The 19,281-nt window shown below is 42.5% G+C and overlaps 1 protein-coding gene across 1 annotated transcript; it reads right to left on the reverse strand.

Annotated features, from left to right (window-relative positions):
- Positions 1 to 1,243: 1,243 nt before the first annotated feature.
- ifngr1 (interferon gamma receptor 1) lies at positions 1,244 to 11,207 on the reverse strand. Its single transcript, XM_061829939.1, has 5 exons — positions 10,906 to 11,207; positions 6,527 to 6,829; positions 6,292 to 6,440; positions 4,392 to 4,637; positions 1,244 to 2,709 (listed from the first exon to the last, which is right to left on the reverse strand). Exons 1-5 carry the CDS (start codon positions 10,973 to 10,975, stop codon positions 2,320 to 2,322), a joined length of 1,158 nt encoding a protein of 385 aa, XP_061685923.1. The 5' UTR covers positions 10,976 to 11,207; the 3' UTR covers positions 1,244 to 2,319.
- Positions 11,208 to 19,281: the final 8,074 nt, after the last annotated feature.

Genomic DNA, 19,281 nt, shown 5'->3' on the forward strand with positions numbered 1-19,281 from the left:
GCCGCCGCCATCCGCGAGCCCGACGTGCAGGCTTCGCCGAAGTCGTGACCGGCGGACCCAGCACCTTGGCCGAGGTGGCTTATTACGGACCCGAGCCTGACTGCTTTATGGCGTTGTCGTCGCACGCGGCTGAGTGTGCCATTGTCGGGAGCGCACATCGACACATTTACCACGCCTGTCATACGTACGCGGATCTTTCGGTACGTTTTTTTTTTTTTTTTTAGTGGATGTATATACACCAGCGTGGAACCCACGAAGCTCTCGTCCTTTGCACCCGTGCAATCCATTTTTCACGACGAACCGGGTCTCTTGGAAACTTATGAAGGGTAAATCCATCCTCTAGCATTATCTAGCAATGCAACGAGCCGGCATTTCGGCTAACACGAAGGAACAACGAGCTACTTTCCCGCAGGGAAAACTAATAGAAAGAAACGAGTCCGCTTGAGGACGCACCTGCCCTGTACGTCACTTCCTGCTTCTTCTCGAAAACAAATCCCTCGACCTCTCATGGCGGGAGTTATACAAAGCTGTATACATCAAAATCATGTTTTGTGGTGAAAAAATGCATGTCAGCTGCCGCTTTTTCACCAATAACATACTAAAAATCATGCATTTCATGATAGTGGCCCTTTAAGTTATGGCTGACAACATTTTTTTTTTTATTACTTTGTATGTCATTCATTGGCCCAAAGAGAGAGCGATGGCCACGTTAATACAGTTGAAGGACGAAAGGATGCAGTTGTTTCCGCAAAAGTGGAGGGGCAAGAGATAATTGGAGGGAATGACAAATGACATGCGCCAGCACTTTCAATCATCCACACCCCTTTCCGCCCAGTTGGAGCCAAGCCAAAAAAACAAAAAAAGCAAAACTCACTCTCCACTACAAAATACAAAGTTAAGTCTGACGGATAGGATAGGGTGGAAGCTATTGTCAGTATTCAGAGTCCAGCCCCGTAATACGGCAAGATCTGCCTCCCGTCACCACGTCGCCTGAAACTAACTCCTCCGACCATGAAGAATCTTATCTGCGAATCTGACTATCTGAGAGGGTCCTTTCCATACGAAATTATGTAAAGCCAGTTCTCATCTCAACTGGTTTTTCCAAGTTGGCTGCTTGCCAACGGAATGGGTGTGTGTTCATTCCAAAATGGGCAAGGCAGGCATACTTCAAACAGGTCCTCATGCCTCTTCGTTGTCCTCACACACACACACACCAGAAAGTATTTACACCTTTACTTTTCCCACATTTTGGTAGGTTACAGATTATTCTGACGTTGCTTTATAGCAGGGGTGTCAAACTCAATTTTGTTGCGGGCCTTTTTTCGCCTCAGAGGGCCCTTATGACTGTGAAACCATAAAAATCTTTAAATGCCGCATCATATTCACACACGAAATTTATGAACTAGTTTTTGGAAACCGAAGTCAAGGGTGATTGGGTTTTTCAGATATTGTTCATGTTTGGTAACACAAATATGCTTATAGATATCTAAACGTTATCATTTATGATGTGTAAAATTGAAATTTTCCCAAGAATCATGGAAGTTGACATGATTTGGCTTTGTGGGCCACGTAAAATCATGTCATGGGCCCCTGGCCTTGAGTTTGACACCAGTGCTTTATCGTCTACATAAAATGACAGAACATATTTAGACAGGATTGGCCTGGATTTATTTAGCCATTTCCTCCCCTAAATTGTTTTCATTCATTTTTTTTTTCCAACAATTAAATTGATCTATTGTAATACAGTCTAAAAAAATTATTTTACATGATCAATATTTTATATAGAGGTACAGTTGTGGAGGGTGCAGAGGTACAAATGCTTCCAGGGAGGGATGTAAACGAAAAAAAATTAAGAAGCTTTGGATTAAGAGATGAAAGCCATCAATCCATGCATTTTCTCTGCCGCTTATCCTCACGAGGGTCACGGGGATAGCTGAATTAATGTTGCATGTTTATGGAATGTGGGAGGAAACCAGAATGCCCGGAGAAAACCCACACAGGCCGGGCCGTGATCGAATCCAGATCCTCAGAACTGTGAGGCCGACTGTTTGGCAGCTGATCCGCCGTGGTTCCCAGTTTGGTCTGCAATTTAACATTTTTTCCTGAAGTGCCCCTCCCCTAAGAAATTGAAAAATAATTTTAAAAAAATGTCCACGAGGTGGCCTGGAATCCTCAAAACACTTGTAAGACATGGTCCCACTGAAAACCATTTTTTGCATCCACTTTTTTTTTTTTACTTTATGAACGTGCCGGCCCACGTGTCAACTTTAAAATTTAAATGTGGCTATTTCATAAATGTTTTTTTTTTTTTTTTTTGGGTTACCTTGCTGTGTAACCACAAGCATTTTCGCCGCCACCCAGATCCACTGAAAAGTTCACATGATGACAGTCATAATTGGACACAAAGTCCTCATCTTCCTCTTCCTCTTCCTGTCCTTCCTCTCGCTCTTCTTCAGAGACGGGAAGGCTTTCCATCTCTGTGGAAACGCACGAAGAGTCACTGTCTCTCTGGGAGATGGGCGGGACGCTTTGCGTGTCCCGGACGGCGACCACAGCCACCGCGCAGCTGCCGTTGTCCGTCTCGACGGTGGCCGAGAGTGCGGCGGAGTCGGCGTTCGGGAGAAGACGCGAGCGTGCGGCGAAGTCGGTCTTTGGAACGAGACACTTGGGGAGATGTTCCTTGGTGGCCTTCGCGCACCAGGCCATCACCTACGGAGATCAATTGGCACAAAAGTAGCTGGTTAGAAACAGACAAGCGACAAAATTACAAAGAATCGTATACTATAAATGATAACGCTGCAATATTACAAGCACTCTTGTGTTACCAAACATGAACAACTGTTGGAAAACCCATTACCCTAGAGTTCTGATTCCAAAACCATAAATTGATGGAAATATGATGAGGTGATGCCATATTTTTATGGTTTCACAGTGATAACGGCCCTCTGAGGGAAACCGTGGCGCTCGACAAAAATCATTGTAATCCATTACTCTTGAATCACAGACTACGAGATACAGTGGTGCCTCGGTTCTCGAAAACAATCCGTTCCAGAAGGCTGGTTGCAAACTAAAACGTTCAAAAACCAAAGCACGTTTTCCCATTACAATGAATGGAAAATGAAATAATGCGTTCCAAGCCTAAAAAAAAAAAAAAAAAAAGTTAAGCAATTTTTTTAGCTTTTCCTTATAATAAACTGCATAGTAGAAACATATGTATAGTTTCAATACTTCATATAATTAAATCATTTAAGAAATATATTCATTTTTTGCTTAAAATGTATGCTTTAGCCTAGTAGAGTATGCTAGGCTGGGAGTTCATTGCTGTATCTGCAGCGCCTCGGCCCCAAGACTTGTGAACTTTTTTTATTAGCAAAAGTTTCAGAATAACTTTAAACAAGCAATAATGAGGGGGGGGGACCAAAGTGATTTTTATTTTCACAGAAAGTACGTAACGTAGAAAACAATTAACTTGCAGCTAGAGGTAGGGTTAATGGAGCAAAAGAAAAAAGCAATGCAAAACAACAGTTTCAAATGTCTTCGGTGGGGGTGACTCGCCCCTTTTTCACAAAGAACGAATCGAATGTTTGTTTCTGCCGTCTTTTACGCACTTTTCTGAAGTGGCTCATAACAACATCATTCAAATTTTGCAGTGCTCTGCAACATTCAGCTTTACTCGGGTGATGGAAGCGCTACAAAATTATGGATGTCGTTCCATTTAGTGCAGATAGCTTTAATATCGGCACTTGAGACATGCTTCCTGCCCTCAGCCTTATCGGACGACATCTCCCCCCTTCTTCGCCAACACTATCCCCATCCAGCTGCTGCTCGTTCACGAAAATAAGAGGGAACTTTTCGACTTCCTCCAAGATCTGTGTCCTCTGCTTGGTCAACACGGTTGCTCCTTTAGCAACGTCACTTCCTTTGAGGGCATCCTTGTGTTGAAGGATGGTGCCGATCGTCGATTTCGCCATGCCACATTTCTTAGATAGCTCAGAAACATGCACACCAGATTTGTGCACGGCTATCAAATCCTTCTTGAAGTCGACGGTTTTTACGCACCACTTTCCTTTTTTCAGCACCAGCAGTTCCACTTGCCTTCTTTGGAGCCGTGATCGGGGGTTAATGTTGCTCAATTTGAAGAAAAAAAACTCACTACAGTACTGGGAAACGTCCGCACGTTACGTCTTTTCCGTTTTTTTCGGGGGTGCATTCAAAAGCACGATAACAAATCGTCGTGGGTCAGCCGGTCGGGGTGTTCGAATACCGATTTTCGTTCGAAAACCAAAGCCAAAAAAAAAAAAAAAACGATCTCTAAATTTTCGTTCGAAAACCGATTTATACGAAAACCAAGGCGTTTGAAAACCGAAGTACCGCTACAGTTTCCTCCTTACCTTCCAGATGGCGACGGCCACAGAAACGAGAAAGACGAACGTGACGCCCAGCAGGAGGCCCAGCGCCAGGTCGGTTACGGGCGACGTTTGCGCGCAGATGCGCGGCGATGTCCCGAAGGCGACGGTGCGTCCCACCAAGTCGCTCACGCTTCCCGTCAGCGTGACGCACTCGACGGAGCCGGCCGGGAACGACACTTCCATATTGCAATGAATATTCTCCGGGGGGCAGGAATACCGGTCGACTCCCTGCAGAAGCGACACGACAACGCCGTTGGGCGCGTGACTGACGATGGTGTGACATCATAGCGTATGTCATTGTGTACACACACACAGCGGGTACAGAAAGTATTTAGACCCCCCCCTTACATTTTTCAACCCTGAAATATCACACAGCCATAAGTATTCAGCGCCTTTGCTCAGTACTCGGTAGAAGCGCCACACTTTTTGGTTTCTTTTTGGAAATGAATGCAACGCATTTTTCACACCTGAATTTGGCGATCCTCTATATCCTCTATCCTAGATGTGATTGTGACTGTTTGTCTCGATGTGCCCTGCGATTGGCTGGCAACAAGTTCAGGGTGTACTGCTCATTGATAGCTGCGACAGGCTCCAGCACTCCCTGCGACCCTCGTGAGGATAAGCAGCAAAGACAATTGATGGATGGATGTCAGCTATACATTTGTGGTATTCTGGAAATCCTCCAATTTGACTTCCACCCTATTGTGGAGAATCAAGCCATATTATTTTGAAGAAAAAAAAGAAGCTTTTTTTTCATTGAGTATAAATCTAATATATATTAATTGTAAAAATGTGAATACTATGAGAATGAATACTGTATATATTTTCTTAATATTTTGAAAAGATTTTTTGCACTTATTTATGAGAATTCAAGTCATTAAATAAAATAAAACATAGAACATAATTTGTTTGTGATTATTAAGAGATTATAATATTCTTATCAGAAGAATAAAGTTGTGGGTTTTTGAAACTCAAGTCGTATGAGAAAAAAAAAAAGTCAGAAATTTGAGGGGGAAAAAGTTGTATCAGAATTAACGCGTTGAAAATTAGAGACTTGTACAATTCAGAAAAAGAAATTGTATATTTGACAAAGAAAAAGCATTTTAAGTTACCTAATTAAGAATTCAGTTGTACTTTTGAGGAAAAAAAAAAAAAAAATTGAAGTAGAAAATTCTCTCTCTCTCTCTCTCTCTCTCTCTCTCGCTCTCTCTCTCGCTCTCTCTCTCTCTCTCATGGCCATTTTTAGGTCGCTCCAGAGATGCTCAATTGGGTTTAGGTCAGGGCTAAGGCTGGCCCATTCAAGAACAGTCTCGAAAGTTGTTCTGAAGCCCCGCCTTCCTCATTTTAGTGATGTTCTCAGTTGAAAGGTGAACCTTCGGCCAAGTATGAGGTTCTGCGCACTCCGGAGGAGGTTTGTGTCCTTTACTACCACTACCGCGCTTCACTTTTGCGACTGTATTGGGCAGGTGATGAGCAGTGTCTGCTTTTCTCCACACATGCCAATTAAAATTAAGGTCATAAACTTCTGTTTTTGTCTCATCAGACCAGAGAATCCTATTTCTCACCATCTTAATCCAAAACATCTTCCATTTAAGGATGATGGAGGCCACTCTGCTCTTAGGAACCGTAAGTGCAGCAGCAGATCGGCGCCTTGCCGCAATTCTCTTCTCTCATGATTCTCGTTTGTCACAGCTAAGGGTTGAAATACTTGTGGCTTTGTGATATTTCAGTTTTTCTTTGTTATTGACATTTTTGTCAAGTCGAGTCAAGAACCATCAAATTCATGACTCAAATCCAACTACAGTCCAAGTTATGGGAGTCGCGAGCACACCTCTGGTGGGAAACACCCACATGCCCTGCTGGTGACAAAAAGTGTTCTTACGGCATCAGACACAGCGCTAACATCCACAGAGACGGTGTCCCAGCAGGTGGCGTGGCGCAGCTCCGGGTAGTAGCGCAGCGGATTGCGGAAACGGATCGTGGCGTGCTCCCCGTTCGCAGTCATGTCTGCTGGAGGAAAGTCCAACTTGCCTGGACAGAAAAAGAAAGAAGTGAAGATCTGGAGAAGTCAGAGGTAAGTCTCGAGGGGTAATTAGAGACTTCACGCCAAGACTCACACATGACGTCGGCCATCTTGATGATGTTGTACGTAAAGCTGACGGAGACGTTGTCGGAAACACGTCCGTCGGGCGCCTCGGCGGCCACCTTGACCTCGTGCACGTCCATGACGCTCTCCAGCGAGTCCCACGCCAAAGCGCTCAGGTTGTGGTAGCTGCGCCGCGACGTCACATCCTGCAGGCGGAGGGAGCCCGAGCTGCCCACGTAGACCAGGAACCGGACCTCGACGTCCTCGTCATAGCGCCAGTGCGCGGAGCCCGTGGTATTGTGGCACGATACCGTCACGTCTGTGGGCGGAGGCACTGCCCAACACGAGGAAAGCAGTTCAACTGAAGGCCGGCCATGAAACTATTATAACCGGTTCATTTTCTGAGCCGCTTGTCCTCACAAGGGCACACTCACAATCTCACCTACGGGCAATTTCGAGCAGGGGTCTCAAATCCAATTTACCTTGGGGCCGCCGCTGGAGACCGAGTCTGTCCCGCAACCCATGGATGTATGTGGAATTTAAATTAGAAATAAAAAAAACAATCTTCTCAAACATCATTTTTTTTTTTTTAAACAAAAAATAAGATGAAGGAGGATGCTGGTGTTTACAACTTGTGTGCAAAACATTTTTACATTTTTTTAAAAATAAAACTCTCCTTGGCAACGCTGCTGCAACTTCCTCTTATTGAAAATTGTTTTTTCTGCTTGCGCCAAGCCCCGGTCGATGCCACACCCCCGATAGCCATCAGCCCCACTGTGATTGGTCGCCTAGTCAGCTCCGCACACGACACTGTAAAAGTGCCATCCATATAAAACTCGAGGGCCGCACCAGCATTCTACTTTCATGTTAAGGTGGGGGCCACAAAATATCGTCTCCCGGGCCAAAAATGACCCACGGGCCGCGAGTTTGATTGAGAGTCTCCAATTGATGCATGTTTTGTGGGAGGAAACTGGAGTGCCCGGAGAAAACCCAGGCAGGCACGGGGAGGACATGCAAACCCCACATAGGCGGGGCTGGGATTCCTCAGAACTGTGAGGCCAAGGCTCCAACCACTCTTGCACCGCGCCGCCTTGCTTTTGTTCATCTTAAAAGATTTGTTGGCTGCAAAACATCCAAGTTGTGTTGTAACGGGATGGATGGATTTTGATGAGGGCGAACGATCAAAAATGGTCAATAATCATTATGAGCAGGTGTTGAAAATCGAATTTTGCTCGAGGTTTCGCCAAGGCGCAGTTGAGTACTTTGTGGCTGCTGACGCGCCTGCTCTGCAACATTCCTGCCCACCCGCCTACCTGCCTGCCTGCCTGACAACATGCCTCCGTTTTGTATTCTTTTGCCACATGTTTCGTTTCAGAATTTGCAAACATGCGACGTCACCACGTTCTTCACCGTCACACCCAACGCAACCCGCACCCCGCCTTCTGCCCTTTGACAGCTGGGACAGGTTCCAGGACTCCCCGCGACCCTCGTGAGGATAAGCAGCAAAGATAATGGATGGATGAATGTCAGATATACTTTCCTGACATTCTGGAAAACCTCCAATTTAACTTCCATCCTATGTTGGAGAATCAAGCCATATCATTGTGAAGGAAAATTATTATTAATATAATATATATATATAATAATTATAAAATTTGAATACTATGAGGATGAAGTAATACTGTATATATTTTCTTAATATTTTTGAAAATATTTTTTTGAGTCACTTATGAGATTTCAAGTCATTTAATAAGAAAATAAAACAGAACATAATTTGCTTGTGATTAAACAGATTATATTGTTATTATCAGCAGAACAAAGTTGTGGGTTTTCAAAACTCAAGTCATATGAGAGAAAAAAAAAAAAAAAAAAAAAAAAAAAAAATCAAAAATTTGAGGGGGAAAAAAGTTGTATCTGAATTAACGCGTTGAAAATTGGAGACTTGTACAATTCAGAAAATGAAATTGTATATGACAAAAAAAAAGTTACCTAATTAAGAATTCAGTTGTACTTTTCAGTAAAAAAAAAAGGAAAATTTGGTGATTAAATTCGTAATATTATAAGAACAAAATTATATTTGGGATAACCCTTTCTCAGGGGGTGAGAGTGATATTTTCCAGATTAAAATTTCCAGATCCACGAATTATATGTATAATTAAATATATAATTAAAGTCAACTATTTGGGATTCAACTGGTAACATTAGAAGGAATAAATCCTTAAAGGACAACAATCTTATTTTTATGATTAAAGTTGGAGTGTTATCAGAAAAAAAAAAATGTGGTCGATTGTTAGATTAAATGTCATTACAAAAGAGGCCGATCACCGGTCAGTGATTTGGGAAAAAAACCTGAAAATGATCGCCGATTTGATCACAAGATGGATCAATGACTCTTTAAAAGACTGTATTTACTTGTTGACTTAACTATTAAAAATATATATACAGTACTTACAACAAATAATGTACCTTTGTTCATCTATCTACGCTAATGAGGCATCGCAATAGACAAAACAAATTAAAGGCCAAGTGTCATGCCTATAAACATTCTAAAATAGATATTGTAATGAAAAATACATAGAAGATTATTCACTTCAATGTCTCTATGAAAAAATAAATGCGAGCGGAGAGCACGTCATCCATGTGCAAAGTTGCGAAAGTCTCATTCGACATCCACCCCGGACATTCGCCATTGAAAACACGCCGTGGCCCCTATTATGGGAGACGAACACGCCCCTTCTGACACGGAAGCTCTTTTCGAAGAAGAGAACATCTCACAACCGAGTGAAGTGACCGGGGAAAAATTACCCTATCGTTTCTAGCCATATTTAGATGATATGCGGATCACGGCCAAATGGCATGCGGCCAAACCACCTCCCTGCCCGATCCATCTCCGACCGGCGTTGATAAAACGACGCCGCCACATTTTGTTCTTATGATACGGTCGGCGCCTTCCACTCTTTTTATCATCCCCACAGTAACGAGTGTATGTGGTCGGATTTGAGCTAACAAGAGAAGCCCAACGATTGTTTAAAAAAAAAAAAAAAAAAAAAAAAAATGGAGTGCGAGTTATTGGAACATAAGATTCGACCACGAAAGATTTGCAAATTTGCGTTGTAGTCTGATCCGCACGTTATGTGCTGTTTCTCAGCAGTCTCTTTGCTCCCATTTTGCCATTTTTTTAAATAACTTTATTGGTCGTCAGATATTTTCAGTAGGCCTACTATGTCAACAGAACAGATAAACTATATAAATACCACTGTATAAAAATAAAGTAGTTTTTCGATGAAGACATACTGCGCACGACAGCGACGCGGAGTAAATGTCTTTCTCGCTGCTGATCAATGACGTCATCGATCGGATCGAGGAATTATGCGCTTGAATCTTGGGGTTTTTTTTTTTCACCGCTTGGTACTTCCTCTAAATTAGTTTACCTCTTTGGCTTGTTGCTGTGGTCAATCGGTAGCGTGTTCACAGTTTATCGGCGCAATAAAGGTGTGAACGTCATGTACGTGTTGAACTTTGACTGCAGTAAAAGTTCCCATTCGAGTCTCTTTGAAAGTTTGATTTGTTTACTTCAAAAAGAGAACGAAAAAAAAAATCAAAATATTTCAGCCCCTAAACTCATCTTTTTTTTCTAAACTAATTAAATGCTAATTGACGCTGCATAACCACACGAGTATAAATGAGGAATTCTCTTAAAATTTCTCCAATTGTTTTATGGTTTACACGCTTACATTTATCACAACTTGAGTACTGCGTCAGTATAGTGAGGTAGACGGGTTGGGCAAAGTTTTGTGCTCAAAGGTCACATTTCAGATTTTAAATAAGCGTGGGTAACATTTGTTGGTCAGGTTTAAAAAAAAAAAAAAAAAGGAAGTCATTTATTTTAATAGCATAAATTATTATATTCATAATACAATTTATTATGACAAGTGGACCATATACAGAACACAATTGATGGGTATTAAATGTAAAATGCTTTATTTTAATGATTTCATACTATTGACAACTAATGTAGTAGTTATCGTACTTGAAAAAATGTTAAACAAGTATTTTTTTTATTCTTTTAATTGTTCAATTTACAGATTTTTGTTATTTAGTTATTGTCAATAAGTAACCTAACCAGTTATTTAATTCTAAATGTAGATGTTGCCCACGTCTGCGATGAAGTTCTGGATGTTTCGACCTACGCAGATACTTAAGTGGCACGTGGACGTCAAGAGTTCAACTTATCCGAGATTCGAACTCCAAACTTCACCAAAAACAAGATTGAAATTGAGTAAAATGTTCAATTTATAGCGCGTCGGGACGTCCACGAAAAGATCAGCCAAAGCGAGAAGAACGAGAACAAAGAGACAAGTCGTAAAACTTGGAAGAGAAAAGAGACAAATGCCGAGTCCATAAACATACCAGGGGGCTCGGCTGACCTTGCGAAATCCAGCAGGATCAGGAAGGCCATGAACGCAGCACCGTCCAGCATTGCTGTCACACTAATCAAAATCAAGATAAAAAGCAAAAAAAAACAAAAAACAAAGCCGAAGTCACGCGTTCCCTCATCGCAAAACGAGCTACACTTTACAGATAGACATTAAAATTCATAAATCGACACGAGAAAAAAAAAAAAAGTTCCGGTAATTTGTGGTGAGCTCCCTCCCAAACAACATGCGAGCCGGTGGCGCCCTCACTGAGTGCTCTTTAGTTTACCTGCAGCTGGACCGTAAATCACCTGGGTGATGTCATATCCGCTTTCAAATTAAAACCAGGAAATAAGACCAGAAAAGTACAGGGACAAACGCTGCACGGTGCGGTCAAAAACAAACAAACAAACAAACAAACAGCAGAGTCACAATCTTACACAACAATGTGTGGGCGAACAAATGACTTAAAAATATAAATTAATTAAGGCATAACGTTGGAAAACTTAATTATTCGGCCAGCCAACTAGACAATCAAAACTTATTGTGAGTGATACGTTTTTAATTTTAATCTATTTCTTGAAGGATTGAGAATGATTTATTTTTCAAATAAGTGAGTTCAACCACATTTATTCCCAGAAGTGAGATCATGCAAAAACAGAATAATTATTTTTAGAACAGGCATGCAAATCAATTCTTAGTCATGTGACTTGGTATTTGCAATAGAATTCATTTAAAAATGACTTTTATTGTTAAGGTATGATCCCAGGTTAAAGGGATATTACCGTATTGGTCGCCACCTGCAGGCCACTTTATGTCACTGCATTATTCACGTTGGCTGTTGAAAAAACCTCAAGGATTACAGACAGCACAATCAATCAATCAATCAATCAATCAATCAATCAATCAATCAATTACTAATCAACTAGGCAAACTAACAAATAAAGCAACCAATCAATTGACCAACCTACCAAACCAACTGCACAAACCATTAAATGAATTTTTCAAGTGTCTACATAACACCACAACCGTCAATAAACTACACAACCGACCAACAAACCAATCAACTGACGAAAGAACCAACAAATCTCTCAATCAAGCGAGTAACTAACCAATCACCTTACCAACCCAACCCCAGCAAGCATTCAACCAGTTCATTAAATCACCAATCAGATAAGTAAGCCGAATCAAACAATTCTACGGGGAAAAATCCCGAACCTTTGGGTTAATACAGTAAAATGACGTTGCCCCCTTTTTCTAAAAATAAATAAATATGGTCATACATTTAGTTTATCATGTACCCTGATCGGTTGCAACCGATTCGGGGTGTATGCGAGGATAAACGGCTTGGAAAATGCATGGTTGGATGTTTGTGTGTGACACAGCGCCCCCTGTTGCTGGCAGGCGGGCTGCCGCGGCTGTGCGGCCAACATCTGGGACGGACGGACGGACGGACGGACGGACGGACGGACGGCGCCCGTACTGGCGGCCTGGCGGCTGCGGCAGTTTGAGGATTAAGCTGCATGATCATGGTGTCATGGCGGGCCCCCCGCACGCTAGTCGTGATCCCGCACTGCCACAGCCACGTGAGCAGTAATTACTCGGGCGGGCACGCAAACCGCATAATCCCGCGAGGACGACCACATTCGCCGCGCAGATGTTGACGAGTTCGCTGAATTCTTCAACGCTCGCTCGCTGGCCGACTGCAACAAGTGCGACGCCGCTGCCGCGACTTCAGAGCCGGATCCTGACCGAGTGCACGCTCGTATGTCAAGCCAACCTTGCCCGTTGAAATGAACTGAAATAAAAGACAAGAGTCGATTATTTCACAGAATAAAAGAACATTTCAATAGATAAAAATAAACTCATTGTGCGTGTGTGCGCGCATGTGTGCGTGTCGGTCGGTGTTTTTGCGCATTTTGGTGTGTGGGGTGTGTGGATGTTTTTTGTACGTGCGTGTGCGCGTGCATATATATGTAGATTGTAGATGCGTGTGTGGGTGTGTAGATATTTTTTCGTACGCGTGAATGCGTGTGCGTGTCCATGTTTATGGGCTAACGTGTTTAATTGTGCACGTGCGTGTTTATATTTATGTGTGGCGTGTGTGTGCGTGTACGTGTGCGCGCTCGTGCGTGCGTGTGTGTCTGTCCATGTTTATGTGCGAACGTGTTTCTGTTTGTTTGTGCATGTGCGTGTTCATATTTGTGTGTGGAGTGTGCGTGTATGCGTGTGCGTGCTCGAGCGTGCGTGCGTGCGTGCTCGTGTGCGTGTCCATATTTGTGTGTGGACTGTGAGGTGCGTGCGTGTAAGTGTGTGTGCGTGTGTGTGTGTGTGTGTGGTGCGTGGATGTTTTTTGTAGGTCCGTGTAGGTGTCCATGTTTATGTGCAAATGTGTTTATCTTGTTGGCTGTGTGTGTGCCTGTGCATGTTTGTGTGTAAATTGTGAGTGCATGTGTTTGTGGATGTTTTTCGTATGTGTGAATGTTTGTGCGTGTGCGTGTCCATGTTTATGTGCGAATGTGTTTATCTTGTTGGATGTGTGTGTGTATATATTTGTGTGTAGATTATGAGTGTTTGCGTGTGTGTGTGTGTATGTGTGTGGATGTTTTTTGTATGTGTGATTGTGTGTGTGTGTTCATGTTTGTGTGTGCGTGAATGTGTCCATATTTGTGTGTGCGTGCATGTGTGCATATTTGTGTGTGGAGTGTGAGCGTGAGAGTGTGTTTGTGGGTGTTTGTTACACGTGCGTGTGCGTGTCCATGTTTATGTGCGAATGTGTTCATCTTGTTTGAATGTGTGTGTGTGTGCATATTTGTGTGTAGATTATGAGCGCTTGCGTGTGTGTGGATGTTTTTTGTATGCGTGAGTGCGTGTGCGTGTTCATGTTTGTGTGTTCCTGTTTGGGTGTTTATGTTTGTGTGTGTGCGTGTGTTTGTGGGCGCGTATGTACATCTGACGATGTTTATGTGCGAATGTGTTAATGTTTGTGTGTGCGTGTTCATATTTGTGTGTGGAGTGTATGGTGTGTGTGTGTGTGTGTGGTGCGTGGATGTTTTTTGTAGGTCCGTGTAGGTGTCCATGTTTATGTGCAAATGTGTTTATCTTGTTGGCTGTGTGTGTGCCTGTGCATGTTTGTGTGTAAATTGTGAGTGCATGTGTTTGTGGATGTTTTTCGTATGTGTGAATGTTTGTGCGTGTGCGTGTCCATGTTTATGTGCGAATGTGTTTATCTTGTTGGATGTGTGTGTGTATATATTTGTGTGTAGATTATGAGTGTTTGCGTGTGTGTGTGTGTATGTGTGTGGATGTTTTTTGTATGTGTGATTGTGTGTGTGTGTTCATGTTTGTGTGTGCGTGAATGTGTCCATATTTGTGTGTGCGTGCATGTGTGCATATTTGTGTGTGGAGTGTGAGCGTGAGAGTGTGTTTGTGGGTGTTTGTTACACGTGCGTGTGCGTGTCCATGTTTATGTGCGAATGTGTTCATCTTGTTTGAATGTGTGTGTGTGTGCATATTTGTGTGTAGATTATGAGCGCTTGCGTGTGTGGATGTTTTTTGTATGTGTGATTGTGTGTGTGTGTTCATGTTTGTGTGTGCGTGTGTGTGTGTGTGTGTTCATGTTTGTGTGTTCATGTTTGGGTGTTTATGTTTGTGTGTGTGCGTGTGTTTGTGGGCGCGTATGTACATCTGACGATGTTTATGTGCGAATGTGTTAATGTTTGTGTGTGCGTGTTCATATTTGTGTGTGGAGTGTATGTGTGTGTGTGTGCTCGTGCGTCTGTAATTGTGTGTGTTTGTTTGTGGGGTGTGAGTGAAGGCGTCTGCATGGAGGATTTAGGCCAGAAAGAATTAAAGGATCTGATAGTCTGGCATTTTGATCTTGAAAAGTTCATCAAGTTTTTCATCAAAGGGAAGACTGACCTCCTTCCAGTACTGTATTTTACTGTATGTAGGTCATTTTCACATCATTTGGATCAATGACAAGTAAAGATATACCTCACAGAATTTCAATTTGAAAGTCAATCACAGAAATTGCAATTAAGCTGTTTATTTATACTGTTTGGATTCCATCAAGTACCCTGCAGTGTATAATGCTAGAGGATTTTTAACACCACTCGGTAAAGTTTAGCCTGCATGTTCACTGCTGAGTTGGCTTTATCATATTTATTATTAAACAAATCTGTTCTATATAAATGTAAGTCACGATTGTTTATGATTTTTTTTTTTGTTGCCACACAAAAATCTGCGTGTAATCATTCCTACAGTACACATGCTCATGTGCTATATAAGCAAGGTCGTGTGTGTGTGTCATAATATTTCAATCAGGATTAATGGAGGACGGTGGCACGCCAACGGGCTGTTTTGGTGTGACACCGCGGAGCCGACTGCGTGTAAGTGAGAGTGTGCTCGTGGCCGTGTGAATTAGAGAGCGTGTTGAAGTCTGCATGTGAGTGAGAGGGTGAAGGTGACGGTGGGACAAATGGCCCGAGATCGTTTGAACGTGAGCGTTAGGGTGTCGATGGGACAATTGGTGTGATTGAGCGTGTATTAGAACGCGAGGTGAGTCATGTTTAGAGAGGAAAACTAGCAACTTCGAGAGTTTATTATAGAGGGTGTCAGTGTGAGCGTAACTGAGAGTGAGACGGGTAGTGTGATTGTGAGACAGAGCTTATTAGAGGGGTATTCAAACCTCATGAGTGAGCATTATCATGGGAGGGTGCTGCGATACCAGGCGAGAGGGCATTGGAGAGTGTGCAAAAGGGAGCGTGGGTATAACACAGTGAAGAGGGGAGATGTCGTTGAGAAACACGGAGTTTCTATTTGGTTTGGAGAATGGCTAGGCCACGCCAGAACCTTGATACGCTTCTTCCGGGGCCACTCCTTGGTTTTCCTGGCTGTGTGCTTCGGGTCATTGTCATGATGAAAGACCCAGCCACGACCCATCTTCAATGCTCTGACTGAGGGAAGGAAAGACGTTCCCCAAAATCTCACAATACATTGCCGCGGACATCCTCTCCTTAATACAGTGCAGTCGTCCTGTCCCATGTGCAGAAAATCACCCCCAAAGCATGAAGCTACCACATCCACGCTTCACAGTAGGGATGGTGTTCTTGAGATGGAACTCATCATTCGTCTTCCTCCAAACACGGTTAGTGGGATCATGACCAAAGAGTTCCATTTTGGTCTCATCTGACCACAAGACTTTCTCCCATGACTCCTCTGTATCATCCAAATGGTCATTAGCTGGTTTAAGCAGGGGAACCCTCCGTGCCATGCATGATTTCAAACCATGGCGTCTAAGTGTATTACTTGGAAATGGTGGTCCCAGCTCTTTTCAGGTCGTTGACCAAGACCTGTCGTGTAGTCCTGGGCTGATTCCTCAACTTTCTAAGGATCATTGAGACCCCACGAGGTGATATCTTGCATGGGGCTCCACTCCAATTGAGATTGACCGCCATGTTTAGCTTCTTCCATTTTCTAACGATTGCTCCAACAGTGGACCTTTTTGGCAATTTCTCCGTAGCCCTTTCCACCCGTGTGGAGTTGTACAATTTTGTCTCTGGTGTCTTTGGACAGCTCTTTGGTCTTGGCCATGTTGCAAGTTTGAGTCTTACTGATTGTATGGGTTGCACAGGTGTCTTGATGCAGCTAACAACCTCATGTAGGTGCATCTGATTCAGGAGTGGAGGTGTACTTTTGAAGGCGGACTAGCAGGTCTATTGGGTCAGAATTCTAGCTAATAGACAGGTGTTCAAATACTTATTTGCAGCTGTATCACACAAATTTCAGAATTTTTCTTTTTAGACTATCTCTCTCACAGTGGACATGCACGTATGTTGAAAATTTCAGACCACTCCATGATTTCTAAGTGGAGGAACCTGCAACATAGCAGGGTGTTCAAATACTTCTGTTCTTCACTGTATATGAAAGAGTGTGTCAAAGAGAGCAAGACAGAGTGGGACAGATGTGATGTGAGGGCGAGCGAGTGGGTGAGAGTGTGTTGAAGTGAGCATGAGAGTGAAGAAGTGAAGGTGAGAGTTGAACGTGTATTGGAATAGCGAGCGAGCGTTTGGTCTGGATGTGAATACGACACAAACGCAAATATCTTCCATGGCTTTGCGATTCGATTCCTCAAGTGTTCCACGTGAGGAAAAATGACGCTGCATTTCTTTTTTACATATTCATAAATATACTATATGTAGACACGCACACATGCACACAGACGCATGCAAAGAGAGTGATGTGGGGCAGCAGTAAATCTCCCGACTGGCCTGAATCCTGATGTTGGGTCGCATGCATGTGTGCACACGTGAGTCTCCGCCCCCTCCCACAGCCATGACACTAACCCTCCCACCGCCACCGCCAACCCTTTTTTTTTTTTTTTTGCCCCTCAAAGTTGCAACCGTGAGCGGGACCCAAAACACATCTTCATATCTGGGCAGCATGCGCGGCCTCCTGGAGAGCAGCTGGCGTCGTTTCGGCCCGGCGGGGCGAGGCTCCTACGATTGGGCCACGCCGGCGCCCTCGGGGCACGAGCAGCAGGTGAGGCCCACCGGAACCTTCCTTTATTTCTTTCCCGTGCTGGGAAATAACTCGTAGTTTGTACCTGACCTTAATTACAGTGTTCCCTAAGATACAGTATTTGTGATTGCCACTTACATATTCAATGAGATTCACCTTTTTTTGGGGGGGATTAATTGGGAATTTAATTTAATTTCACATTGGGAAAAAGTTTAAAGAATATAATTGACTATTACAATGTTTTCTCCAGGATCTGCGGTTTCCTCCCACATCCCAAAAACATGCATAAAAGATTACCTGAATATTATAACTATCCTGTTGGTGTGAACGGTTGTTTGTTTCTATGTGCCCAAAGTGCTGGAAAAGGCTCCAACGTACCCTCCACCCTAGTGAGGATAAGCGGCTCAGGAAATGAATGGGAAAAAAACATCAGTTTAATATGACGACTTACAAGATGTGCTGTTTTCGAATTCAATATACATTTTTCTTCATGTGAAATTATTTTTAAAACAGTCATTTTTAAATGTAGAAACCAATATCAAATATATTTTTGAATGGTTGAATATTACAAAAAAGCACCTAAATATTTTTTCTCAGTGAATGTTAAAATTTTCAGACATTATCTATTGTTGAATAGATAGTTGAGTTAGTTTGATAGTTTTTTTTTAACGCCGAATTAGACATTAAAAATATATAATTGAATAAAATGTTGACTGTTACAAGTTATTATATATAACATATATTTTTAATTTACAAATAGAAAAAAGTTGACTATTGGAAGATACCACACAAAAATGTAAAAATGCTTCAATTTTTCTTGCATGCACCCCAAAAATGAAAACTTTAGCCATCACCGCACTAAACTAAATACACTTGCTATCCTATTTCCATGCACCAGTGATAATATACTGTATTACCTCCACCAAAGCACTTTTGCTGTTAATTCAAACAAACTAGTTTAATTGAAAAGAATTCCACTTAACTTACAAAACTAAACATAAAGTTTTTAGACATTGGAAATGTTTTGACCTATATACATATATAGATATAAAAGACTAACCACATCACAGAAAATCCCAAGATAACGTAGACACTGTACATAGACGAAAAGACTTTGGCACGTCGTGCATTTGAGACATGTTGTTGTCGGATCAGACTTTTGCGAGTTGATCGCTCGAAATGAGAGGATTTGAAGCCGCAGCTCCCCTCCGTGAGAGCACTGACGCACTCTTTAAATGAGTTGCGCTCACTCTGACCGCGTCAGTCAAAATTGAGCGTTTAAGCAGCCCCTCCTAGTCGGGCTTAACTGTAAAACTAACGCTGCCAATTAAGACATTGTCATTTTTTAACACCCAATATCTCCACCAAACTATATGAGAACAAAAGTGAGTTAGCTTAACCCTAACACATAATTCCGTAACGCCATATCTTAGAGGGGTTGATGGAAATTAGCATTGACGCTACGGCTATTATAAAGCTTCAAATAACAGCTACTCTAACACGTGCAAAGTAGTACCACATACAACAAAGAGAATTAAACATTGTGTATTTAAACTCTGAAATTTTTCACCAAATCATAAAATAACCTATGCCTGCTAGCTTAATGCTAGCATATTCTGCAGGACCACAGACAGACTAATAGAAACAAGCATCATTGTTACAATAATCATAAACCTTCAAACAACTGGTACTTGAACACAACACATACAACAATTTTTCAACCAAACCATGTAAGATGGCTCAATGTTAGCATATAATGCAAAACCACAAAGACGGGCTAACATAAATTAACACGCGTAGATTTTTCGCTAATTCCAAACGTTCAGCGAAGATGGAGCAGCAGTGCATA

This window comes from Syngnathoides biaculeatus, chromosome 9, assembly GCF_019802595.1.
Source record: "Syngnathoides biaculeatus isolate LvHL_M chromosome 9, ASM1980259v1, whole genome shotgun sequence".
NCBI lineage: Eukaryota > Metazoa > Chordata > Actinopteri > Syngnathiformes > Syngnathidae > Syngnathoides > Syngnathoides biaculeatus.

Bases quoted from the DNA above. Each gene is read 5' to 3' on its own strand.
- ifngr1 (XM_061829939.1), bottom strand. From the start codon at position 10,975: ATGCTGGACGGTGCTGCGTTCATGGCCTTCCTGATCCTGCTGGATTTC. The intron at 6,830-10,905 runs GTATGTTTATGG...CGTGTTGGGCAG, and splicing joins AAGGTCAGCCGAGCCCCCTG to TGCCTCCGCCCACAGACGTG. The intron at 2,710-4,391 runs GTAAGGAGGAAA...TGATCTCCGTAG, and splicing joins TGGCCGTCGCCATCTGGAAG to GTGATGGCCTGGTGCGCGAA.